This window comes from Callorhinus ursinus, unplaced genomic scaffold, assembly GCF_003265705.2.
Source record: "Callorhinus ursinus isolate GAN/ISIS: 27379988/994484 unplaced genomic scaffold, GSC_fseal_2.0 scaffold25, whole genome shotgun sequence".
In the NCBI taxonomy this organism is placed as follows: Eukaryota; Metazoa; Chordata; class Mammalia; order Carnivora; family Otariidae; genus Callorhinus; species Callorhinus ursinus.
In genome coordinates, this window is record NW_027397087.1 from 24,520,433 (window position 1) to 24,547,337 (window position 26,905).

Genomic DNA, 26,905 nt, shown 5'->3' on the forward strand with positions numbered 1-26,905 from the left:
TTTTTAGTACACAAAGGAATGACACTTACTTTTGCTTGACTATTTATTCTTTTTTGTCAGTGATCCCACTTAAGCGTGGAAAATCACCTTCCATATTTGTCATTCAGTATCCTTTTTTTCATAATGTTTTTAGTTCTGAGATATGCTAGCTTTTTTTATCATTATTGTAATGCCTCATTTTCTCTAGCTTCCTAGAATATTTTGACAATGTTTTATAAGATTTCTTAGTCTTACAGTCACCTTCTTGGTGAGTTGGTCAGTCAGCTAGTTCTCTTCCCTGTTTTTTGAAGTCAGGTTTGTACTTGGGGGGACAAAAACTTCATTCACAGAGTAAGCCTTAGCTGAGATAGTCAACCCATGGTGCCGTCTGTGCTTCTCAGAGGAGATAGTGATCCTGGGCATACCTCTCTTTAGGTAACTTTCAGAGTCTGACAGTTCTAAACTCTATTGTACTATACACCTTAATTCCTTTTAATATCTGGGCAATAATATCTAGAGCAGCATGGAATGGAGGATGTCCCTGAATCTCCTCATGTGGGTATCTCATGTCTGGTTCCTCTCAGGTTATTATCTCTATGGATATCTCTTTAGGTTAAAGAATAGAGTGAACATATTTGGATTTAGGTCTCTAAATCTCTTCACTCTCCATATAAATCATTCTAAAATTCAGTGACTTTTATTTTTTATTTATTTTTTTTTTTAAAAAAGATTTTATTTATTTATTTGACAGAGACACAGCAAGAGAGGGAACACAAGCAGGGGGGAGTGGGAGCGGGAGAAGCAGGCTCCCCGCCGAGCAGGGAGCCCAATTTGGGGCCCTATCCCAGGACCCTGGGATCATGACCTGAGCTGAAGGCAGACACTTAAGGACTGAGCCACCCAGGTGCCCCAAAAAATTCAGTGACTTTTAAATGCACCCGTAAGACTGACCATGTGACTCTAGCAAATAATATGGCAGTCCCCATTATATTAGCATAGACCCATCCAGTGATACTCCTTGTCCTACCACCTCTTTACCCAGATGATATCAAGATTTTCCTTTGGTGCTGAGAAAAGAAATTCTGAGCTGTGTAATACAGAACTGTGAACAGATCTATGTGTCTGGAGGACTATGGATGGCAGAGAATCTTTGAAGGTTAAGAGAACTAGAATGCTAGTTTCCTTTGTTTTAAGATTTTATTTATTTGAGAGAGTGCGTGCACACAAGCGGTGGGGGTTAGGGGCAGAAAGAGAGGGAGATAAGCAGACTCCTCATTGAGCAGGGAGCCCACCTTGGCACTTGATCCCAGGACCCTGAGATCATGACCTGAGCCTAAGTCAGATGCTTAACCAACTGAGCCACCCAGGCGCCCCTCCATTGTTTTATAATTTTAAAAATTTGCTAGTATTTTGGAGTCACATTAAATTTCCCAATAATTTTTGCAAAACTGACATAGTAATAATTGTTTTCATATAGGTACTGTGTCTCTCTCTCTCTCTTTTTTTTAAACAAGAAGTTTATTTAAACAAGACGCTTGACTTGAAGGGAAAACTCTCTAGGATTCATTTCTTTTAATTTATCCCTACTTAAAGACAGATTGCGCTACATGTAACAGATACGTACAAAAAAGTTATAAAATTGTCCTTGGTTTTAGAATGATAAATGAAAAACATTAAAATTTTCCAATCGAACAAGATATACAAGGATTTTTATGTTGTTCTTTTTTTGTTAAACAGTGAGAGCAAAATAACTTACTGGAATATAAAGAGCTGACTGAGCATGCCACTAATGGAGAGAAGGTATTTTCACAGAAGCAGTATTTTCCCCCATCCCATCTCCATTTGATGTTGATCAAAACATACCATTGGCCATTTAGTTAAAAAAAAATGCAATATGCTTGTGCACATACATAGTTACTTTATGTACAATAAAGGAATGGGGAAGGGGAAAATGAAAGAATAGAGAAAACTATACTGTAGTAGTCAGGATGTGGTGGAACCAAATTGCAGCTTTCTGATTGAGACTGTCTTCTTGGTCTGGAGGAACTGAGTTCTGGAGTAAAGTAGCAGGTTCCCTTTTTAGTAGACATCTCCTGTCTGCTGCTGGAACACATCAATTGCATCTTCATCCTCCATTTCCAACAGTGCAGGTGTGTCTGTTTCATTGATTGGCTGCCCATCAAATAGAAATCTGATCTGCCTCATTGACAAACCCTGTCATTCACAATAGGCTTTCATTAGTTTACTAAGTGGTGTATGCCTCTTAATCTTAAACTGCACCACAGAACCATCCTGCCCTGCCAACTTCAAATTAATATGATCGTTGTTCTCAGTCTTGACTCTGTCCTTGAGCTTTTCGTCGGCCATGGCGAGCGCTGGAGTCTCCTCAGCTGCCGCTTCACAAAAGAGGTACCAGGTCTGCACTGAACGAGCACACAAGCAGCACCAGGAGTCGGTACTGTGTGTCTCTTGTTAAACGTTATACTGGGTATTAAATCTTCTCACCTCTGTTGTGAGTGGTATTTTTTTTTCTGTAGTATTTTCTAATTAGCTACTCTTTGTTTAAAGGAAAGTCACTGATTTTAAAGAATTATTGTGGTAAACACATATAACTTGCCCATGTTACTGTTTCTAGGTTTTTTGTCAATCTCCTCTGTTGATGTTATCTGCAAATAATGACCAAAATATCACCTCCTTTTATTTATGTCCATTCTCTTGTTTGAATGACTTGACTAGCCCTTCCAGAACTATGTTATGTAGTGATGAGAGCTTTTTTTTCTCCTGATATTAATGAGAACTAACTGTCACTTTTGTTTTTGTTTTGTTTTGTTTCTGAATTGTGGAAAGAAAACATGTCTGTGACCTGAATCCAGCCTCAGTTCTCTGGTTTGAAGATTTATTTTTTAACGTTGGACCTTGATACTCTTAGGGACATGAAAAGTGGTCTCTCTAGACTTTGTGCAAGATGCAACCGCTTTCCTATTTAATATTTACTATGAATCAAGAAGCAGCATGTAGATCAGGTTACCAATTTTATGGAGGAGAAAATCTTTGTTTCCTTACTGTTTCCTTTTGTGATGAGTTTCTCTGTTTCAAGGGCTTGTTGAACCCCCAAGTATAAAATATTTATTTTTTATGTCTTCTGTGGTTCTAGAGCTGTTGTAACTGAAAATAGGGTTATGATAAATGTTCAAGTCTTAACATTATTATCGTTACGTAATTTTGTTCCTGTTACTCTCATTCTTCATATTCTTCTTTCTTTCCTGTCTTATGACAGCACCATAATTCTTAGTTACCCCAGCCAGAAATACAGCAGTCATTTTTAAAATTTTACACATTTATTGTTTTACTGATTAATGCAATAAAAAAATATTCATTGAGTGCCTACTATGTGCCAGTTGAGTTTTAGTTGCTAGAGATCAGGCAGTGAATGGGGCAGACAAGGTTCCTGCTTTCTTGGAACTCGAAATTTAGTGAGGGAACCCATACCATATACAATAAAAATAGGCTAACGAGACTTCAGTTATTGGCGGGTCAAGGACTTTACAAAAATCAGGATGTGATATTGAGTGATGGGGAAAAGAAGTTGGTTCTTTAAATGGAGTGTGTGTTAGTCCAGGTTCTCTGAGAAACAGATGCCACAAGATTAAATGTGCAAGGAATTTTTTTTTTTGGTTGTAAAATATACATCATATAAAGTTTACTATTTTAACCATGTGTAAGTGTGTGGTTTGGCATTAAATATATTCAGATTGTTTTGCAACCACCACCATCCATATCCAGAACATTTTTATCTTTCCCAACTGAAATTCTGTACCCATTTAACACTAACTTCCATCCCCTTCTCCCCCTATGCCCTGGTGACCACTGTTCCACTTTCTGTCTCTGAATTTGACTGCTCTAGGTAACTCATGTAAATGGAAACATAGTAATTTGTCCTTTTGTGACTGGGTATTCCACTTAGCTTAATGTCATCAAGGTTCATTCATATTGTAGCATGTGTCAGAATTTCCTTTTTTTTTTAAAAGACTTTTTTTTTTAAGAGCAGTTTCAGGCTTACAATAAAATTGAGAGGGAGGTATATGAGAGACTTCTCATATACTCTCTGTCTCCATTATCAACATCAGTCACCGGAATAGTACTTTTTTTTTTTTTAACCAAAGATGAACCTAAATTGACTCCTCAACACTCAGAGGTCTTTAGTTTACCTTAGGGTTCACTCTTGGTGTTGTACATTCTATGGGTTTGGACAAATGTATAATGGTATATATCCTTCATTATAATATCAAACAGTATTTCACTGCCCTGAAAATCCTTTTTGCTCTACCTGTTTATTGCCCCCCAAGCCCCCTCCCTATAACCACTAATGTTTTTATTGTCTCCATAATTTTACCTTTTCTAGAATTTGATATACTATAGTTGGAATCATTCAGCATGTTTAGCCTTTTCAGATTGGCTTCTTTCACTTAATATAATGTGCATTTAAGGTTCCTGCACATCTTTTCATGGCTTGATAGCTCCTTTCTTTTTAGCACTGAATAATATTCCATTTTCTGGATGTACCACAGTTTATCCACTCACCTCTTGAAGGACATCTTGGTTGTTTTCCAAGTTGTGCCAATTATGAGTAAAGCTGTTGTAAACATCTAGTGCAGGTTTTTGTATGGTTTCCTTCCTTAAAAAAAAAAAAAAAGATTTATTTATTTATTTTAGTGAGAGAGAGGGAGAGGATTTCAAGGAGACCCTGTGCTGAGCTTGGAGCCCCACTAATGGCTTGATCTCATGACCTTGAGATCATGACCTGAGCCGAAATCAAGAGTTGGACGCTTAACTGACTGAGCCACCCAGGTGCCCTGGATTCCTTCTTTTTAAGGCTGAACAATATTTCACTGTATATATACACCACATTTTGTTTATCCATTCATCCATTGATGGACTTTTGGGTTGCTTCCTCTTTTTGGCTGTTGTGAATAATGCTGTTGTGAACAGGTAAGTCAGATATCTGTTTGAGTCCCTGCTTTCTTTTAGGGGCATCCCTAGAAATGGAATTGCTGGATCACATGGTAATTCTCTGTTGATTTTTGGAGGAATTGCCATACTCTTTTCCACAGCTGCTGCACCATTTTACATTTCCCAGCAGTGTACAAGGGGTCCAGTTTCTCCGCCCCTTACTGATACTTGTTACTTTGTTTTTTAGATAATAGCCATCCTGGGTGTGAAGTAGCATCTCATTGTATTTTTGACTTACATCTCTCTACTGATTAGTAACATCTTTTTATTTTTATTTTTTGTGTGGAGCCCAGTGAGGGGCTTGAACTTAGGACCCTGAGATCAAGACCTGAGCTGAAATCAAGAGTTGGACACTTAACTGACTGAGCCACTCAGGCGCACCTCTTTTTATGTTCCTGTTGGCCATTTGTGTATCTTCTTTGGAGAAATAATTATTCAGTTCCTTTGTCCATTTTTAATTGGGTTTTTGTTGTTGTTGAGTTCTAGGAGTTCTTTATATATTCTAGATATCAAGCCTTATCAGATATCTTATCAGATATATGATTTGTGAATATTTTCTTGTATTCTCCGGGTTTCCTTTTCACTGTTGGTATTTTCCTCACTGCACAATGTGCAAGGATTTTATTAGGGGGAAGTGCCTGTAAGAGAAAATGATGGGGTTAGCTGGAGAAGACAGAGTTGTTGGACTGCAATGCAGGTCTGACCCTGAGTGAAGGAAGAGGAAAGAAAAAGTTGAGTCTGCCCCGAAGGCAGACACTTAATGACTGAGCCACCCAGGCGCCCCTAATTTTTTAATTTTTTTAAGTTTTTTTTTTGGAGAGAGAGTGAGTGAGAGAGAGATAGATCATGGGCAGGGGGGAGGGGCAGAAGGAGAAGCAGACTCCCTGCTGAGCAGGGAGCCCAGTGAGGGACTTGATCCTAGGAGCCTGGGATCATGATCTGAGCCAAAGGCAGATGCTTAACCGACTGAGCCACCCAGGCACCTAGGTGGTGACATTTAAACCAAGACCCACATGGTGAGCAGAAGGTAGTTAGCCTTTCAAAAATCTTTGGGAAAAGCATGGTAGGCATGGGGAATGCAAAGTGTAGGTGCAGAGGAAGCTTGCCATGTTCAAAGAACAGCAAGAAAGAAGGCCAGTTTGGCTGTAGTCTAGTGAATAGAGGTGAGGTGGTAAGAGAAATAGAGGGGCATTAGATCATAAAGGGTCATATAAACTGTGGTAAAGGATTTTGTTTTTGAGACATTTGGGAACCACTGGAAAAATTTGAGCAAGGGTGTAATATCTGATTTATATTCTTAGGATACACCAAGTTGCTATGTAGAAATGAATTGTTGGTAGAAGTAAGAACAGTTAGAGTCTGTTGCAGTAGTACAGGCAGAAGATTATGATCATTTGGATTAGGATGCTAGCTAGCTCTGGATGTTTCCTATACAAAGGTTAACATACTCCTGGTAATTCTTTCATTTTCTCTGGATTTTGTGCTTTCCCGTTCTAATCACCAATCCCTTATTGTCTATCCATGTGTTTTTCTAATTTTATATAGCAGTAGCATCTTAACTGTTGTTTTCTGTCTTCAGTTTTGGCCCACTTCAATCCCTTTTTCACCCCGTGTTACCAGATGGTCCAACTGAAGTACAACTATAATGATACAACTTTGTAGTTTAAGATTTTTCAAGTTGTACCCTTTGTCTTATATTTTAGAATGGCCTGCCTCTTCTGTCCCCCACTACGCTGTTATTCCCTTTCCTGACTCTTATTTATCCTTCAAATTATGGATTCCTTCTCTAATATCTAAGTGTCCCTGCAGTGTCTTCCTTTTGGTATTTTGTAATCTGTATTTCTCTCTCTCCCCTGTCTGAATTCTTTGAGGGTTAGGAATATGATTTTACTTTTCTAATGTCAATATGTGGATCAGTGTCTCTTGCAGCCCCTGAGATACATACCCTAGTGGATCTGCTGGAACTGTTGATTCGGTAAATGCAGTTTTAGTGTTCTGTGAGTTTTATCCTGGAAGTTTTTTACATTATCCCATTTTCTTCAGTACTCTCATAACATTATATCTATAATTGTCTCTTCTAGGACCTTCAGTGAATTATCTGTAATTGTTTATTTCATCCTGATGCCCTTGGTCAACAAGATTTCAAATAATCATTTGATAGCTAACAGTCTATCTTCTGAACATTATTGCCTTTTAGGCTAGGTTGCCTTGATCGTTTATCTTTTTTACATTTTTATTACATCTAGCTTCCCTTTTTTTTTTTTTTTAAGATTTTATTTATTCATGAGAGAGAGGCAGAGGGAGAAGCAGGCTTCCTGCTCTGCAGGGAGCCCGATGTGGGACCCTACCCCAGGACCCTGGGATCACGACCTGAGCTGAAGGCAGATGCCTAACCGACTGAGTCACCCAGGCACCCTACATCTAGCTTCCTAAAAGAAGTTGAGTTTGGTAGTCTCCCAGTAGTTATCCTGACTGTAACTTCCTCTTCTCTTTCGAGGTATCAGTCTGCAAGTTAATTTTTATTTGCTAATAAGTTTATCAAGGTTCCCTCATTCCTTTTCATAATTGAGTATATTGTGTGCTCCTCTGTGTAAGAGCAGAGATCTCTCTTTAAAATTATTTTTGGCATTTTGCTAATGTAGTTATGAGCCCAGAATGATGCCTGTTGGGCTGAAATATCTTTCTTGCTAATGAAATTTTGACTGTTCAGAATATGTAACAAACCATATTGTCCATACTATTTAGCTGTAAGTAGTGGTAGTTATTAAGCATTTAGGTGGAGAGAGTATTCTGTCAGGTTCTTGATTTCATATTCTTAAACTGGCACATGGTAAAATAAATATCAGTAAAAGCGAAATAAAAATTCAAAACATGTCCTGAGTAATATCCCTATGGTACAAATATTTGTTTCCACTTAATTATATGAAAAAAGTGGATAAACAGTGGTCATATTTCTAGTTCATTTTCTGATAATCTTTAAAACTTTTATAGAAAAATACAAAATCATCTTATGGATATTTTTAAAAATCTTGTTTCCTTTAGAGCTCTGTAAAATCATGAAATTTCTATTTAATCTTAACCGTACTTAAATTTATCATGGGTTATAAAAGTCATTCATACCAATAATAATGACTGTTTCTAAACCATATTTCAGTTTAGAGGTAGAGTTCCTCAAAGTTGTATCCATAATCTTAATGAGGTTTTACCCCTCCCCCTTATGCTCATGTAAATTTAATTTATGATGTAAATTGCCAAATCCTAACCCCAATTTTTAGTTTGGAAAGTTAACATTTTTAGTTTTTGTGCTTTTTTTCATGCAAGGTTTACTAGTTGGGTATCCTACACTGGTATCAGGAGTAATTGGTATGCTGCTGTCATGACATAGCAATAAAATGGTTGAATCAAACCAGTACAAGGAGCGACTAGTCTTGTGGATTCAGTATTGAAGCAAGGTATAATGACAAACTAGTCCTACTGTGGCTAAGGAGTTAAGATATATCTGGTACATATTTAACGTCCTTTGTAAATTGGATCAGCCTATAATTTTCATAGAAATAAAAGACTAGATTATAATTTTATCAAATACCAAATAGTTTGGAACATTATTTATTGACTCTTTGTGTTAGTTTTGCTTTTTTAGTTAAAAAAATGAGTACTGGTATTTATTTCTTTTAATGGACTTCTCTTCTTTTTCTCAGTTCAAAATAAAAGTATGAATTAGAATACTCCCGTGGTGGGAATAGCTCAGGTAATATGGGATGTTAATTTTGTATTTGATGACTGCTTGACATGGTAACTCAGAGAACAGTTACCTGTGTACAAACACACACCACGTACCACACCATATACCTACCGCCTATCCCTTATTCCCTCCCTGCCTCCAGCTAGGCAGACAAAACTTACCAAAACCCAGAGCAGAGTTAACCATAAAGAGTTCATTGTTTTGGCTTTGGGGCATAAACTAATGGAAAAGAAATTGAGTTTAGTAAATTATGCTATGAATCACTTCTTTGTAAATTCACTTATGGATTCTTGTTCTCAGAATTGATCTGTCCATTTGGCAAGTTTTCATTGCCTCTCAGATCTCCATTACCAGGACCCAGAGGGTGACTTAGTAATTAAGGATGAGGAGTCTGAAGCAGTTTTTTTTCTTCAGCATATAAAGTTTATTTCTTCAGAGATCCAACTCATCACAACTCCTGGGAGACATAGACTTTTGAAAGATCCACCGATTTTTCCAAATGACATGACTCTTTAATGAGATAAAAGAGAGGTCCATAATTATCTGATGCCCAGAAATCTGGATACTTTCTTGACTTTTTGGCAACAGCTTTATGGAGATATAATTCACATACAATTACAACTCTCCCTTTTTAAGTGTATACGTCAGTGGTTTTTAGAATATTCAGAGTTGATTAGCTATCACCACGATCAGTTTGAAAACATTTTCAGTTCACTGAAAATAAATCCGAAACACTTTGGCCATCACATCTCAGTTCTCCTGTCCCAGACAGTCATTAATCTACTTTCTATCTCTATAGCGTTGCCTGTTCTGGACTTTTCTTACGAAAGGAATCTTACAAAATATGGTCTTGTGACTGGTTTCTTTTACTTAGTGTATTGTTTTTGAGGTCATATCACTCTGTAGCATGAAATAATATTTTATTTCTTTTGATTAATGAGTAACCGTAGTATGTATGTATTTATTCAATTGTTAGACATTTGTATTGTTTGTACTTTAGAGCTGTCGTGAGTAATGGTACTATGAATATTGTGGCTACACCATTTTACATTCCAAAGTGGCCACACCATTTTATATTCCCACCAGCCATGTATGAAGATTCCAACTTCTTTATATCCTTCCAACACTTGTTATTATCTATATTTTTTTTTGTAGCCATCTTAATGGGCCACCCCTTGAATCTTAAATCACATGTATCCGTACTTTATTGTTGTGATTTGTGTTTTCTTAAATTTAATTATGGTGATCCTTGTCTGATTTGCTGCCTCTTATAATTTGCTCATTGCTGTGCCCATGTGTTCAGCCATCTTTGTGTTCCTCCTTTACTACTGATCCTGCTGAACTCCAGACAGGGCTTGATGGCTGATTTTGGATAGAGCACTGCCTATCCTTGTAAATAAGAATTATAGAAGATAGAGGTTTAGATAGCTTATACAGAAATAGGCTGTTTCTGGGGTGGCTGGCTGGCTTAGTCAGTGGAACATGTGACTCTTGATCTTAGGGTTGTGAGTTCGGGCCCCATGTTGGGCATGGAGCCTACTCAAAAAAGAAAGAAAGAAATAGGCTGTTTCATTTTTTTTTTAAATTGCTGTCATCTGTTCTGATAATAGTTATGCATTAAAATAAAGTGGGAGACCTGTGAGGTTGTGTATTCCTATAACTGTCATTTGTGGAGAAGGAAAAGACTTGCTACCATATACCTTTTTATCCTCTTTTTAGGACGTGGTTTAAAAGTGCATGTTAAATACAAAACTAATCCATAGTCGTTACAACTTTCAGTAGTTGGAGTGACTGAAAGGGGATTTTTAGGGTGCTGGTTATCTTATGTTTTGTGATCTTGGAGGTTACACACATATGTTCACTTTGTGAGAATTTATCGAGCTATAAATTTAGAATATGTGTGTCTGTTGTACTTCAATAAAAAGTTAAAAGTCTTTTTTTTTTTAAGATTTTATTTATTTGACAGAGACACAGCGAGAGAGGGGAACACAAGCAGGGGGAGTGGGAGAGGGAGAAGCAGGCTTCCTGCTCTGCAGGGAACCTGATGTGGGGCTCGATCCCAGGACCCGGGGATCATGACCTGAGCCGAAGGCAGACGCTTAATGACTGAGCCACCCAGGCACCCCTTAAGTTAAAAGTCTTAACAGTATTTAATCATATTTTGCACTTTCACATCAACTGGCTTTCTAAAAAATGCATTCCATTTTGAGTCATGATATTTAATTACTTTTATGTTATTACCATTCTCATGTGTACATTGATGTAGATGCATTAATTTCAAATCCCCTTGTTCAGCAGCCCCTAATTTCAAAGATAGAATGATTTAGATACCCATAGATTAGTTATAGGAAATTTGGTTTTATGTTCTGCAGTGCTGCTTTAACTGACTGATCTTTAGCAACTCACAGTCTTGGCTGGAGTCTTTCTGCATGTATCTAAAACTTTGTGAAATGTACTAATTGTATATTTTGTCTATCAGTGAGTTTATATTCTCATCAGAGAATAGAATAGTATGAAGAAAAGAACCATGGGGAAGAGAAGCTGTATTTATACTAGTTCATTATTTATAGCAATCTGTCTAATACAGTAGCCATCTAGATGTACAAAAAATATTTAATTACCACTTTCAGGATACCAGGAAAAAACATTGACTAATCAAAGTCTTTTGAATTCTAGTCCTTTAATCTATTTTTACTATAATAGGTTTTGAAGAAATTGTTAGATTTTAACCAAATATGTTATGTTGCTGAAGGATAGAAAGAGAATACAGCCAGGTAAGTTTTTGATTAATAGAAATTTTCAAGTAGGCTTATGGTCTGTGATCTTATTATATTTCTAAAAATTGGGTATGTGGTAGAGGTATCAGAGAAAGATGTTTTAAAAGAACAGCAAAATGACTTATTACAGCCATTTTATATCCTGGTATATCAGGAAAAGGCAGTTCTCTGTTACAGCGATGTTCTCAGTGGAATCTGAAACTCTTCAGTTAGTGTAGTAAAACATTAACATCCTTTTAAATTTCTAATTGTGTCTTCTAGGCCTTCCTTAAAGTTTCCCATGTCTCAATGGACTCCTGAATATAACAAGTTATATACCTTAAAAGTGGATATGAAGAGTGAGATTCCTTCTGATGCGCCAAAGACACAGGAGAGTCTGAAAGGGATCCTCTTGCATCCAGAGCCCATTGGGGCAGCCAAAAGTTTTCCTGCGGGAGTTGAGATGATTAACAGTAAAGTGGGGAATGAATTCTCTCATTTGTGTGATGATTCTCAAAAACAAGAGAAGGACATGAATGGTAACCAACAAGAACAAGAAAAAAGTGTTGTGAGGAAAAAACGCAAAAGCCAGCAGGCTGGCCCTTCTTACATGCAAAATTGTGTTAAAGAGAACCAGGGAATATTAGGATTGAGGCAACACCTAGAAACACCAAGCGATGAAGATAATGATTCCTCTTTTAGTGATTGTCTTTCTTCTCCTTCATCTAGTCTGCATTTTGGAGATTCTGATACTGTGACTTCGGATGAGGATAAAGAAGTCTCTGTAAGACATTCCCAGGCAATTTTGAGTGCTAAAAGTAGAACTCATAGTGCACGGTCCCAAAAGTGGCCCCGGACAGAGACAGAATCTGTTTCAGGATTGTTAATGAAAAGACCCTGTTTTCATAGCAGTTCGTTAAGGAGACTTCCATGCAGAAAGAGATTTGTAAAAAATAATTCCTCACAGAGGACACAGAAACAAAAAGAGAGGATATTAATGCAGAGAAAAAAACGCGAAGTGTTAGCCCGAAGAAAATATGCATTGCTCCCCACTTCTAGTAGTTCCAGTGAGAATGACCTCAGCAGCGAATCCTCTTCCAGCTCATCAACTGAAGGAGAAGAAGATTTGTTTGTTTCTACCAGTGAAAACCACCAAAACAATCCATCTGTTCCCTCAGGTAAAAATATTTCTTAAGGTGAACAAAACATGGAAGCTCTTGCATTGTGTTTGTGCTTAATTCTCTTCTACATGTTAGCAATTTCATTGCTTTTAGAAGGAATATGAGGCTCAATTAACTTTTATTTTTAAGCCATATAAATAAATTGCCAACTGTGGTATTAAATCATGACTCCAATTCTAAGATCAGATTTTTTAATTTTATACTTTTTCGGATAGCTCTGTGATGGATATCTTTCACATTCAACCGCAGTAAGAACACTAAAATACTTAATATTATTTTTCCTTTAAGTATTCTTATTACTAGTTACCTTGTCATAATCTTTATAACTGAAAATTAATTTCAAGTATTTGAGAGATGCTTTTATTCTTTTTTTTAAAGATTTTATTTATTTGACAGAGAGAGACACAGCGTGAGAGGGAACACAAGCAGGGGGAGTGGGAGAGGGGAAAGCAGGCTTCCTGCTGAGCAGGGAGCCCGATGTGGGGCTCGATCCCAGGACCCTGGGACCATGACCTGAGCCGAAGGCAGACACCACCCAGGCGTCCCGAGATGCTTTTACTCTAATACTAGAACACAAACTTTTAGTCCTGATAGTGCTCAGTAGAGCACATGATTGATCAGTTAAAATTGAATTGATAGAGGATTAGCTTGAGAGCATTGTCCCCTCCTCACAGTAAATATTATATTTAACTAGAATAAGATTATGTGCAGTCTCTGAAGTGTAAGTATGTTCCATTTTTACGGTTTGTAAAGTATACCATTTTTACGGTTTGCTGAATTTAAAGGAAGTTTTTGAAGTGAGCCTTGAGGAGTAATGTCTTAGCTGAGGGAAAAGAATACTTTCTTGTGAAAGAATGGGGGATAAAAGGGCTATGATCATGGTTTTTAATACTGACACAAAGATCTCCCTGTCTTTGCCTGATGTCCTGCTTGGCAAGGGTAGAGCCTGCTAATCTGTGCCAATATGCCATTTCCCCTCTCTCTTTTCTCCTTCTCTATGGGTTACTTCCTTTTCCAAGACTCCCTTTCCTCTTCCATTTTTATTTTTCTATCTTTGCCAGAATTCCAAAACCAGTAACTTTGGTATTTAGTTTTAGCCATGATCAGTTCAGTTTTTTAAACCTACCCAAATATTTGTTTTAAAGAGTTCGTTGAGATCACCTATAACTGGGAGAAGGTTATAGCAACCATTCTCTGAGGTCTCTTGAGAAACAGCAAGGTGAGAATAGGAATTGTCTTGCTTAGTTGCCACATTTCACATTTTCCTCAGGTGGTTAGACTGTGAAGACTTGTTTGGGGAAGAGAGAGCAGCAGAGCCCAATTTCTGCTTGAAATTAATGAGGTGGGATGGTTGGTGATGTGAAGCAGAAGTTCCAAGGAGCTGCAATTTGTAGGAGGCATGAGAATAGAGGTAATGTAGGTCAATATCAGTGTCTGTTTCTAGGAAGAAAGGAGTTCATATACTCTCTCAAGTATTCAAGATAAATGCAAACTCTACAATTCATTTTAAAATCTTACTTGATACTATGGCATGTGGTTTTTGCTATCTTTTTTGGAAAAATTGCATTATTTCAACTATGTAATACTTTCAGACATTTAAGAGTAATGTTTGTCTCTGGAAACACAAATCCCAATGTTGAAACAAATTCTTTGGATTTTTTTCCTGGTTTTTATTTTTTTAATCTTTTTTTGAAAGATTTTATTTATTTATTTGAGAGAAAGTGAGAGTACACAAGCAGGGGAAGGGGCAGAGGAAGAAGCAGACTCCCCACTGAGCAGGGAGCCCGACGTGGGGCTTGATCCCAGGTTCCTGGGATCATGACCTGAGCTGAAGGCAGACGCTTAACTGACTGAGCCACCCAGGCAGCCCCCTTTTCTGGTTTTTACACCAGTGTTTTGTTTTAAACTAATTTTTTTTTTTAAATAATGGTTTAAGAGTAACATTCACATAGTGTGCAATTTTTTTAAGTACCCAGAATGTTTAAAATAAAAAATAAAAGTTTACCACTTCTTCTTAGGTCCCAGTTTTATTACCCAGAAGTAGTCAGCAGTTTTCTCTCCTCAGAAAATGTGGAACATATATAAGGATAAATAAATAATGGGGTTTTTAAAAATATTAGTGTGTATAGTTATATCCTCATTTAAAAAAAATGGTTGCATAGTATTTCCTTTGTATGGATGTTTCATTATTTAGCCAGGTTTTTTTTTTTTTTTTAAAGATTATTTATTTATTTATTTGACAGAGAGAGACACAGCAAGAGAGGGAACAGAAGTGGGGGGAATGGGAGAGGGAGAAGTGGGCTTCCCACCGAGTAGGGAACCCGATGCGGGGCTCGATCCAGGACCCTGGGACCATGACCCGAGCCAAAGGCAGATGCTTAAAGACTGAGCCACCCAAACGCCCCTATTTAGCCAGGTTTTGTTGGTGAATATTTACTGCATTGAACAGCCTTCTGCACACAGTTTTGCACACCTAGGCAAGCATATCTTAAGGAATAATTTCTAAAAGCATATAGGAGGTTACATGCATTTAAAAATTTGCTAGCTGTTGTTACCAGAATGCCCTCCAAGGAATTTTCATCAAGTTCTTTTATCACCCAACAGTAGATGATGTCGTGATGATAATAAAAATACTTAGCACTTTTGAGTATTTACTCTGTGCTGGTAATGTTCTGAGTGTTTATATGTATTTTCATTTTATCCTCCCAACACTCTTATGAGGTGTATATTGTTATCATCATCCTCATAATACATATGAAGCATTTGGAAAACTATTTTAGATTGATTTACGTTCAAAAAGTTAAACTGAAATATTTATGGGACATTGCTCTATTATCAAAAAATTTCTTAGATTCTTAAGAGAGAGATTTTCCTTGTAGATGTATTTTTAGTGCTGGCTTTCTGACTCCCAATTCCAGTATGTCTTAGTGTGTGTTGGGAAATAGGAGAGGGTTTGAATATCTCAAATTTTAATTAATCTATTATGCCTTAATAATATGATTTATATGCATGGGTATTAGTTACTTTAGAGCTGCTAGGACAGCTTTTTCACACACTATCCAACGCTTATTGGCTATTGCTGTAGTGAACTGATGGAAAGAATGTTTGACATGTTAAGTATTTTGTTATATCTTCAAACTCTCTAAGATACAACAGTTGTATGTAAATAACTGGTTTTACCAGATCACCTAAGAATGAATTAAGCCAGTACTTTACATTGTAACAAACATTAGTTCATTTGTTGTAATCAGTAGATTTCTGGGAAATCCCTATTTGCCTCATCCTTATTGTGTTTTAAATTTATTATGGCTCTCTATTCAAGCCTGGAAAGCCAAAATGACATGTGACTTGGGTTGTTAGTTGCCAGTTAGGTTGAGAATTTATACATTCAGTTTTGTTCCTGATAATATTCACCAAGAACTTTAGATACTTTAAAACAACTTAATAGAAGCTAAGTTTGAGAGTAGATGTTAATTTTAGTGACATATTTCTGTGATCTATTCAGTGTACTTTAACTGAACTGCTGCTTAAATTCTTATTTTATATAGTCCTTATATTAGCACTGGGAAATCCTCATTTCCCAGTTGTTACTGTTTTTTTTTTAATTCAGTGACTATTTTTATTTACAGCTTAAAAAATATATCCAACAGGTATATATTCATAATTTCCAAGTGCAGTCCATACTGCATTGACTTGTGTTTTAAAAGTTTAAAAGTTTAAAAACTTTAAAAGATAACCTTTAAGATAAACTTTAAGATAACCTGTGGAAATGTGAAGTCTTAATATTAAGAATTATATTTGTGGGGGCGCCTGGGTGGCTCAGTTGCTTAAGTGACTGCCTTCGGCTCAGGTCATGATCCTGGAGTCCCGGGATCGAGTCCCACATCGGGCTCCCTGCTCAGCGGGGAGTCTGCTTCTCCCTCTGACCCTCTTCCCTCTCGTGCTCTCTCTCTCTCATTCTCTCTCTCTCAAATAAATAAATAAAATCTTTAAAGAAAAAAAGAATTACATTTGTGAATATTTCTTTTTCTCCTTTTCCAAAAATAGCACTGATAGAGGTTTTTGTTGTTATTTTTATATGGAAATGTTCATACATAAAAATAGAAGTATACCTACATAATCTAGCTTCAATTTTCAGCATCCTGCCATTCTTTTATCTCTCACCCCTCACTTTTTTTTTCTGGAGAATTTCAGAACAATTTCTAGACATCATAGCATTTAATTTGTTTTGTATACTGCGTTATTTCCTGCAAACTGGTAGTTAGATCTAAAAGCTTGATTTGATTCAAGTTCAGTTTAGCAACACTTCCTTGGTGGTGCTGTATACTTCCTGTTGCATCACTTGTTAAAGTTGATGAGAGGGTTCAGATGGTGTCATTCTGATCCTTCCACCCTAAATTCCCCCATCAGCATTTCATGTAGTATTAGCAACAGCTTTGATGACCTTGCCTGGGTCCATTATTTCATTAGGCAAAGTGTTGACTTTCTAATTCTGTCATTCTGCTTACATTTATTAATGGAGGTTCTTCTACAAAGAATTCTTCAACTAATTGCTTATTATGAAATGCAGTCCATATTGGAAAGGCAAGATGAATGTTTGATTTTTTACCCTAATTTACCACTTTTCAGAATGAATCTGTACTCTAGCAATATTTTTCATTTTCAGGTATCATTATGAACTCATGGGGTATAATACAGTTGAGGTATTGCAATCTTTTTATTTTTTTGATGCTTGAATAGTTTCATCTGTGGCCTGTGGTAGCATCTTCAAATTGGGTTTATGTCCTTTTGATACCACCCCAGTGGTCTCTGACAAGATGGTCTCTGATAAAAGATGGTCCACATTGATATTTTATACTACCTGACTCAAACCTGGAAAACAACCTTTTTTTTTTTTTTTAATTACTGCTGATTTCCTTTTATTGAGAAGTGATACTTAGAGGTTATAGACTGGGAATTGTGTTCATTGCTCTGCTGAGTTCTATTATTGCTTTTAGCTTTTTTAATGGATAAAATTAGGAATACATAAAGATTTTAGAAAGCGATAAATCATTAACTTATATGACTATTTCCATTGAAAGTTTGGGATTCAGATTTTTATGTAAACTTGAGTTTTATATTTGATCTCTTTGCGCTTACATTGACAATCTTGATTCTTAACAATATGAACAATTGCTTATTTGCTTTATCCTATACATCCTATAAATACATATAAATGAACAGTCATAAATTAATACAAATGAAAATATTTTTAATTATTACTAATAATAATGCTAATAAATATAAGATTTTTCTGGTTCCTTTATGCTGTTGGACAGTCTTCTGTGAGGTTATGCCACCAATCAATTAATTTCAAAGATTTTATTTGAGAGCGTGAGAGAGACTACAAGCAGGGGGAGCGGCAGAGGGAGAGGGAGAAGCAGGCTCCCTGCTGAGCAGGGAGCCCAGCACAGGGCTCGATCCCAGGACCCTGGGATCATGACCTGAGCTGAAGGTAGACACATAACCAACTGAGCCACCCAGGCACCCCATGTTTTCATTACTTTTAAATTTTCGTTTGTTATTCCATCTTTTTTCTGTTCAAAAATGTAAACGGGTGCCTGGGTGGTTCAGTTGGTTAGGCGTCTGCCTTGGATTCGGGTCATGATCTAAGGGTCCTGGGATCAGGCCTCACTTCAGGCTCCCTGCTCGGTGGGGAGTCTGCTTTTCCCTCTCCCTCTGCCCCTCCCCCATGCTCATGCGTGCTCTCTCTCTCTCAAATAAATAAAATCTTTAAAAATATGTAAACAAATAGCATATTCTCTCTCTCTTTTTTTTTAAAAGATTTTATTTATTTATTTGAGAGAGAGAATGAGAGCACGAGAGGAAAGAGGGTCAGAGGGAGAAGCAGACTCCCTGCTGAGCAGGGAGCCCGATCTGGGACTTGATCCAGGGACTCCTGGATCATGACCTGAGCTGAAGGCAGTCGCTTAACCAACTGAGCCACCCAGGCGTCCTATTCTCTCCTCTTAAAATATGTCTCTTGATTTTTCACCTAACTATATGGAATTGTTAGGGTATAGAGATTATAGAGGAATAAAAGTGTGTGTGTGTGTGTGTGTGTGTGTATACACACACACACATATATATAATAGAAAGGATATATATACACACAGTTGTATATATATACACACTATCATTCCTTTATTCATTGGTTTTCATTCTTTATTTTTATTTTTTTATAGCTTTGTAGTATTCCATTGTATAGTTAGACCAGAGGTGGTTCAATATTGCAGCCTTTGGCTGTTAAAAACAGCACTGCAATGAATAGCTTTTTATATATGTTATATATATAAACATATATATATATATAACATTATATATATGTTATTTCATATTTTTGCCATTGTATCTTTGGAGTAGAATTCTAGGAGAAGATTGTTGGGCCAAAGATAAATGAATGTATTATTTTTAAAATATGGCCAAATTTCTCTCTGTGGGGATCATAACCATTTTGGATGCTCACCAGCAATATTTGAGAGTGCCTGTTTTCTCAAAGCCTTTCCAACAGAATTTATTGTCAGATTTTAGGTTTTTTGGTCCATCTGAAAGGTAAGAAGTAGTTTGCCAGCATTTTAAAAATTTTTTAATAAGTAATGTTGCATATCTTTCATATGTTTTTTATTTTTCAAAAGATTTTATTTAGGGGTGCCTGGGTGGCTCAGTTGGTTAGCGTCTACCTTTGGCTGAGGTCATGATCTCAGGGTCCTGGGATCGAGCCCCATGTCAGGCTCCCTGCTGCCTCTGCCCCTCACCCCTGCTCATGCTCTCTCTCTCACTCTCTCTGCTCTCTCAAATAAATATTTGAAGTAAAGAAAAATTTGAGAGAGAGAGCAGAGAGAGAGCAGGTAGAGGGGCAGAGGGAGAGGGAGAGAGAGAAGCCTAAGCAGACTCTGCGCTGAGCACGGAGCCCGGTTCAGGGCTTGATCCCACCATCCTGAGATTATGGTCTGAGCCAAAATCAAGAGTCAGACACTTAACCAACTGAGCCACCCAGGCACCCCTTTTCATATGTTTAAAGGTCATTCTATTTCTCATGATCAGTCTCTTCATATCTTTTGCCTGTTTTACAGTCAGGATGTTGATCTTCATTCTTCTGTCCATTTTCAGACCCTTTATATATATTGGGAACATAAATCCTATATAATAACACATTTTTCCCAAATTTGTGATTAGTCCTTTGACTTTGTTACACTTTTTTATCATGCCAAATCTTTTTTTTTTGGTTAGTTACATTTATTAACCTTTATCTTTACTGTTTCTGGGTTTTGAATCATAATTAGGAAAGTTTTTCCCACTCCATGTTTATAAGAGAAATAACCATTTTTCCCCTAGCCCTTGCATTATTTAATTTTTTTTTTTTTTTTACATTTAAAGCACACATCTATTTGATGTTTATCCTCATGTACAGTATGAGGAATGAATCCATTTTTTTTTTAGTGTGGCTATGCCGTTGTCCCAAAACAAATCATTAAAAATTTTCCTTCTCCTATTGACTTGAGATACTGTATTTTTCATATTTTAAATGTCCATAGGCATTTGGACCTATTTGGAGTTTTCATTATGTTCCATTGGTCTATGCTTAACACTAGAAGCACAATGTTTTAATTATAGACTTTTATATTTTCTTGGTTATTTTTGCCTGTTCTTCCAAGTGAACTTATCAGCTTGTTTATCTGAGGATAGTGGTAGTGGGGAGATACATGATGGTATTCTTACTGGGATTGTATTTGTTGGCTAAAGTAGTGTGAACTGACATATTTAGTATTTTGGGTATTCCCATCTAGTTTTGTATTTGGCAGGGAATGTTTTATAGCTTTTTTTTTCTTAAAACGGCTTCATTGAGGTATAATTTACGTACTGTAAAGTTCATCATTTTAAGTATATGATTCAATTATTTTTAGTAAACTTAGAGAGTAGTGCAGCCATTACCACGATGCAGTTTTAGAACATTTCCGTTAATCTCAAAAGATCCCTCCTGCTTGTTTGTATTTAATCCCTATCCAATCCTCAGTCCCACACAACCTAATCTGTTGCTGTCTCTAAGGACTGCCTTTTCTGGACAGTTCATATAAATATATGTGTGTGATCTTTTGTGCCTGGCTTTTTTTGGTAAGTGTAGTGTTTCTGAGGTTCATCCAAGTTGTAGCAGGTATCAGTAATTAGTGTCTGTTTATTATTTAGTTCTTTTTATTTTAAAGATTTTATTTATTTATTTGAGAAAGAGAGAATGAGAGACAGAGAGCACGAGAGGGAGGAGGGTCAGAGGGAGAAGCAGACTCCCTGCTGAGCAGGGAGCCCGATGCGGGACTCGATCCTGGGACTCCAGGATCATGACCTGAGCCGAAGGCAGGCGTTTAACCAACTGAGCCACCCAGGCACCCTATTTAGTTCTTTTATAGTATTCCGTTGTATGGATATACCACATTTATTTTGTTTACCCATTTGTCAGATGATTGACATTGAATTGTTTCCAGTATTTGGCTACTGTGAACATTTGGGTACAAATCTTTGTGGATATGTATGCTTTCATTTCTGTTGGATAGATACCCAACAGAAGAATCCTAATGAGGAGTTAGAGCTGCTACAACTTGAGTAAGTTTGTTACTGCAAAAGACAGGAGCCAGTAGCAAAAGCAGCTAGAAGGAAGATCTGCTTTTGGTAGTAACTAGCACCTGCACGTTGGGTGCTTATAGCACTGTTAATGTAGTTTATGTGAAGACTATGAGCTTTAGAATTGAAATTAGTTTGAATTCCCAGTGTTGCTTACTATTTGACAAGTCACTTAAACTTGCTAAGTTTCAGTTTCTTGATAGAGCTAGACACACAGAATATTGTACATGGCACAAAGTACGTGCCCTTGAATTGGAAGCTATTATTATTAAGCATCATTCTAGACTTAAGACAAAGAGGGACCAGGTAATTGATTATAGTGTTTGAAATTTCTTACAGATGCTACCAAGAGAATCTGTGATCTCTTAGCAGGGAATAGAAGTGGTTGTTGAGTTCATGAAGAACTCTCTCAGAGAAGCCATTATTTTTGTGACCTGTATTAAAGTACCTACATTCTTTCCAGGCTGTTACCTGTTATTTTTCTCATTATTTTTTCCTTTTCCTCGTTATGTTTTGAAAGGTACAAGCAACATAAGTAATCTTAAAAGAAATTGTTAAGATCATCTAGGGTCCTCCTACTCTAATGTCTTAGCTGTACTCAAATTACCTGTCCTTTAAGACTTCTAAATATAACAGACAATGTGAAAATAAAATTGTTCCAGTAAGAAGTGACCTGTTCTCCTGGTTTTAAGTAGTACTGAGGTTTAACTTCATACTTTTAGGAATGTTTCCTGTAAATTTTGTTTTAAATAATTGTCATTCTAGAAAAAAACACTTAAGTTATAGATACCCAAATCTTTCCTGTTGTGATTATTTAGTTACAAGTATTATGTCCAACTTATGCTTGCAAAGTTCCTTTTTAGAAAAATGATACTTAAGCAATAGAGTAAGAGTGTATCAGTTACTTATATAACCTTCAGTTACACAATCCATGTTCATAAAGAATTATGTAAATTGAATTTTAATGCATTAACAAAGCTAGCTTTGTATCACTTATCACTGGAACTTCAAAATATAACATTTATGTTAGATTTTGCTTGTTTATAAGGTGTTTATAATGTTTGGTTATTTTTTTTTACAGACTTTTAAGGAAATTTCATGTACACAATACATGGAGAGAAATCACTAATAAAGCTTACATGCAAGTGTAGCTTTTCTTTTTGTGTAGAATGGTCATGTCCAGTTGATGGGTTAAAATAAGGGAAGTATTAAGAATCTATGGTGTTTTATTTATATGTATAATGCTTTTAGTTTTAAATATATAATTCTTTTTGTACTCCTGGCTTAAGCTGCATCATGTGCATGATTATGAAGGAAAAATTGGAAAAGCAATTTGGAAATTGAATGTAGAATATTATTTTAAATAGACACTCAAGTGCTATTTTTTTCCTCTGCCTATAAGATATATTTAGGCTGTTAAAAATACATTCTACCTCAATATGTCTATGTGTGTAGTCTTTAGAACTTAGAAACTGCTTCAGAAATAACTTTCTCCAAATCAGATCATCTTTCATTGACTCTGATTTTCCGGTGCCTGCTCTGTTCTCCTCTTTGAAGTAGCAGAGAGTACATCGTAGATCTCTGCAACGGGCTCGTACCTCCTCCAGGTACTGGGCAGCTTTTGGAATAGTGCCAATGTTTGATGATGTACAGTTGTGTTAGAGATGAAATTCGACGTTTCCAAGGAATGGCACCTTGGGTGAAGGAATAGATTGCATAAACTCCACCATGACAAGAAAGTTGAACCATTTGTTGTCATTGTGGTAAGCAGGAGTTCAGTAAAAATTGGGTAAAAATGCATATACAGTATCGATGGTATACTTACATACTAGGAGAAAATAAGAATAAAGGGAGCTCATTTAGAAGAGCGACAAGGAGAATAAAGTCTCTAAGAATAATCTTAATAGGAGTATATTTGGCCTCTGTGAAGAAAATTATATAGCTTTATTAGCATTTATAATCAGACCAAACCTACAGGTGTCCTAGAGATTTATAAGAGATATTGGTAGATGGCAAGATATATTCTTGGATGAAAAAAATATATTTTATAGATATGTCAGGACTTCGTTAGTGTTGCTTAATGCCAGTTCAGTCCAAGTCTCAAGAATTGTCCTTTTCCCTTGATTTTACAATCCTAAAGAATTAGGAAAACCTGAATGTACTAGGTATCAAAATGGAATTATTTTAATCTTTTCAACAGATGTTATTGGGACAGTTGTAGATCCACATGCAAAAGAGATTAATTTAGACCTTTTATGTCATGTCAGACACAAAAATTAACATAGACCTAAATGTTAGAGCTAAACTATACAGTTCTAGAAGAAACATAGGAGAAATTCTCAGTGACTTTCTGTTAGGCAGAGATTTCTTAAATGTGTCACCAAAAGCATCATGCATAAAAGAAATTGCTAATTTGGATTTCATCAAACTTAAAGACTTTTATGCTTCAAAAGACACCATTAAGAAAATGAAAAGTTGTGGAGCCTGGGTGGCTCAGGTCATGATGTCAGGGTTGAGGGCTTGAGTTCCATGTCAGGCTCCTCACTCCGAGGTGAGCTGGCTGCTGGAGATTTTCTCTCTCTCTCCCTCCTGCCCCTCCCCCTCTGTGCTCGGGAGAGGGAGAGAGAAACCCAGGCAGATTAATGTTCATAGCGGCTTTATTTGTAATAGCCAAAAATGAGAAAAATCCAGATGTCCATCAACAGAAGTATGGATAAACAAATTGTGATATATTCATATGATAGGATACCATTCAATAATAAAAAAGAATGAACTATTGATACACACAGCTGCATGAGTAAATCATGAATGAATATTTCACTGAATGAAAAATCCAGACACAAAAGTGTATATAATGTATGACTCCATATTGATACAGAACGAAAATACAAACCAATCCATAATGACAAAATTTAGGTCAGTTGTAGGAATGTAGGAATGGGCATGGAGAGATGATGATTGACTGAAACACAGGATCTTTTAAGGGTGTTGGAAATGTTCTAAAATTGGATTGAGGTGATGGTTGTGTTCTATAAATTTACTAAAACCAGTGAAATGTGCACTTAAAATGGGTGAAATTTTTAGCTCTCAGCATTCGTATGGGGAAATTCTTATTAAAAACATGACTTGTAAACTCTTGGCAACCTTTACGGTGACAGGTAATAGTAATGAACAGAGAGGAATGTTTTTAAAAATAAGGTTAAAAAAAGAAGACATTCAGTACCAGATTTGTGAAAAATATAGCAAGAGAAGAAATGGAACATGATTTTTATTTATTTATTTTTTTACCATCTTAACCGTTTTTAAGTATACATTTCAGTAGTATTAAGTAAATCCACATTGTTGTGAAACAGATCTCCAGAACTTTTTCCTCTTGCAGTTTGAAACTCCATACTCATTAAATAACTATCTTTCCCCTCTCCCCTCAGTGCTAGTAGCTACCACTCTACTTTCTTTATGAATTTGACTGCTTTAGATCCACACATAAGTGGAATCATACAGTATTTTAAAATTGTTTTGTGACTGGGTTATTTTACTTATAGCATAATGTCCTGAAGATTTGTTCATGTTGTAGCATGTGATAGGAGTTCTTTTTTTAAGGCTGAATAATACTCCATTGTGTGCATATACAGTATTTTGTTTATTCATCCATTGATGGACATTTGTGTTGTTTTCACCTATTGGCTATGAGCATGGGTGTATAATATCTCCTTGAGACAAAATGTGAATTTTAAAGTATGAAAGTTATACCTTAGAGAAGCTGTTTTAAAAAATAGAATTCCCTGATAGAAGGATCTTTGTCAAAGGGGATAAATAGATGGCATTAAAATACAACCTCAAACATGTAAGAATATTTAAGGGAGTTATCAAAACTTAATGGGAGGAAAGAAAGGATTTTTCAGTAAATGGTTTGGGGATAACTAGTTAGCCATGGAGAGACAGGGCCGGATTCTATTTATAATCTTACCTAATGCCTTAAACAAAAGTTAGTTCCAGATGAAATAATTAAGGAAATACATTGAACTGAGTACATGTATCTATCCTTCCAATAAGGATGCCCTTTCCAAACTTAGAATAATTTAGAAAAGAACATATACCAAAAAATGACAGATTTCATAGTAAAACCAAAAATTACTTTGTATTCATAAAAGAATACCATATCTTGTTTAACAAAAAAACGAAACTCTTGGGTAAAACATACAGCAAATGTAGTATCTTTATTTTAGATATTAAAGGGTTATTATGGAATATAAATATATAAGATCTTAATACCTTTAGATATTACAGGATTAATATATCTATATAAGATCATACAAATAAATATGGAAATCACTAAAAGTTGTAAATAACAAACAAAAATCATAAAGGAAATAAACATATGAAGACATAGATTAAGAGAGTAAGTACTATTTTCACTATGTGTGTTTAACTCTGTTTTTTAAAAAAACTTTCATTTTGACAGGTAAGATTTTTAGTTTTATAATGAATTTCATAGCCTTCAAAGTCAAAGTAAAAAGTTTTTGTCAGTTTAAAATGTTTTCCTTTCTGTTTCCAGGAAGTATTGATGAAGATGTTGTGGTGATAGAAGCTTCCTCCACTCCCCAGGTCACTGCCAACGAAGAAATTAATGTTACCTCAACTGACAGTGAGGTGGAGATTGTAACAGTTGGAGAAAGCTATCGGTATGATTTTAATTCCTAGTTGTATATGGAAGGTTTTTTTTTTTTTTTAAGATTTTATTTATTTATTTGAAAGAGTGAGCGAGCAAGCAAGTAGGGGGAAGGAGCAGAGGGAGAGGGAGAAGCAGGCTCTGTGCCAAGCACAGAACCCCACGTGGGACTTGATCCCAGGACTCTGAGATCATGACCTGAGTAGCTGAAATCAAGTGTCAGAGGCTTAACCGACTGAGCCACTCAGGCGCCGCCCCTATGTGAAGTTTTAAATACAAATATTTGAACATATCTGTGCTGTGGATATTTACATTCTTTTACCCTTTTTTTGGAGACCTCATTTGAGCACATACCAGGTTAGTGGTTTTCAAACCAGGTTGCATTAGACTCACCTGGGAAGATTATAAAGTAAAGATAAAACTGTTCTCTGGATCATATCCCAGATGAGCAGAACCAGAATCTTGGGGATCAGTATTTTTTAAGCACTGCAAGTGTACAATGAGAGTTAAGAGTTACTGCTGTAGATAAACAATAATTTTACTTAGTGCTTTCCAAAATTTTGTTTTATGATTCAGAGAGTTCATGAACTTCTTTGACATTTAGATGTGAATAAAACATAAAGTGTTGAAAAATATTAAGGAGTATTGATGTTGAAGTATTCCTTTTTTTAAATTATTAACATATATTATTTGTTTCAGGGGTATAGGTCTGTGATTCATCAATCTTAGTACACAGGGCTCACCACAACAAATACCCTCCCCAATGTCGAAATATTCTTTTTTGTTACAATCTGTTTCAGGATCTCATTGATACCATTGAAGTTTATGCTATTAGAGGGCAACCTAGTATAAAACATATTTTTACAATGCTGTTGTCCTTCACTCAGTAATTTCATATAAGCCCCGTACTAAAAAA

General features: G+C 36.1%; 1 protein-coding gene and 2 pseudogenes across 10 annotated transcripts in view; 2 read left to right on the forward strand and 1 right to left on the reverse strand.

Annotated features, from left to right (window-relative positions):
* Positions 1–26,905, forward strand: part of LOC112832848 (ATP synthase peripheral stalk subunit d, mitochondrial pseudogene) — a 407,341-nt pseudogene that overhangs the window by 227,635 nt on the left and 152,801 nt on the right.
* RNF111 (ring finger protein 111) overlaps positions 1–26,905 on the forward strand; it is a 121,891-nt gene that overhangs the window by 61,499 nt on the left and 33,487 nt on the right. For all 10 annotated transcript variants that reach the window (XM_073877088.1, XM_025883570.2, XM_025883574.2 and 7 more), the window contains 2 exons: positions 11,770–12,665; positions 25,876–26,002. In XM_073877088.1, the coding sequence (XP_073733189.1) occupies positions 11,789–12,665; positions 25,876–26,002 (1,004 nt within the window). In that variant the 5' untranslated portion in view covers positions 11,770–11,788. The remainder of the gene's footprint in view (positions 1–11,769; positions 12,666–25,875; positions 26,003–26,905) is intronic.
* Positions 2,021–2,534, reverse strand: LOC112832799 (small ubiquitin-related modifier 2 pseudogene; annotated as a pseudogene).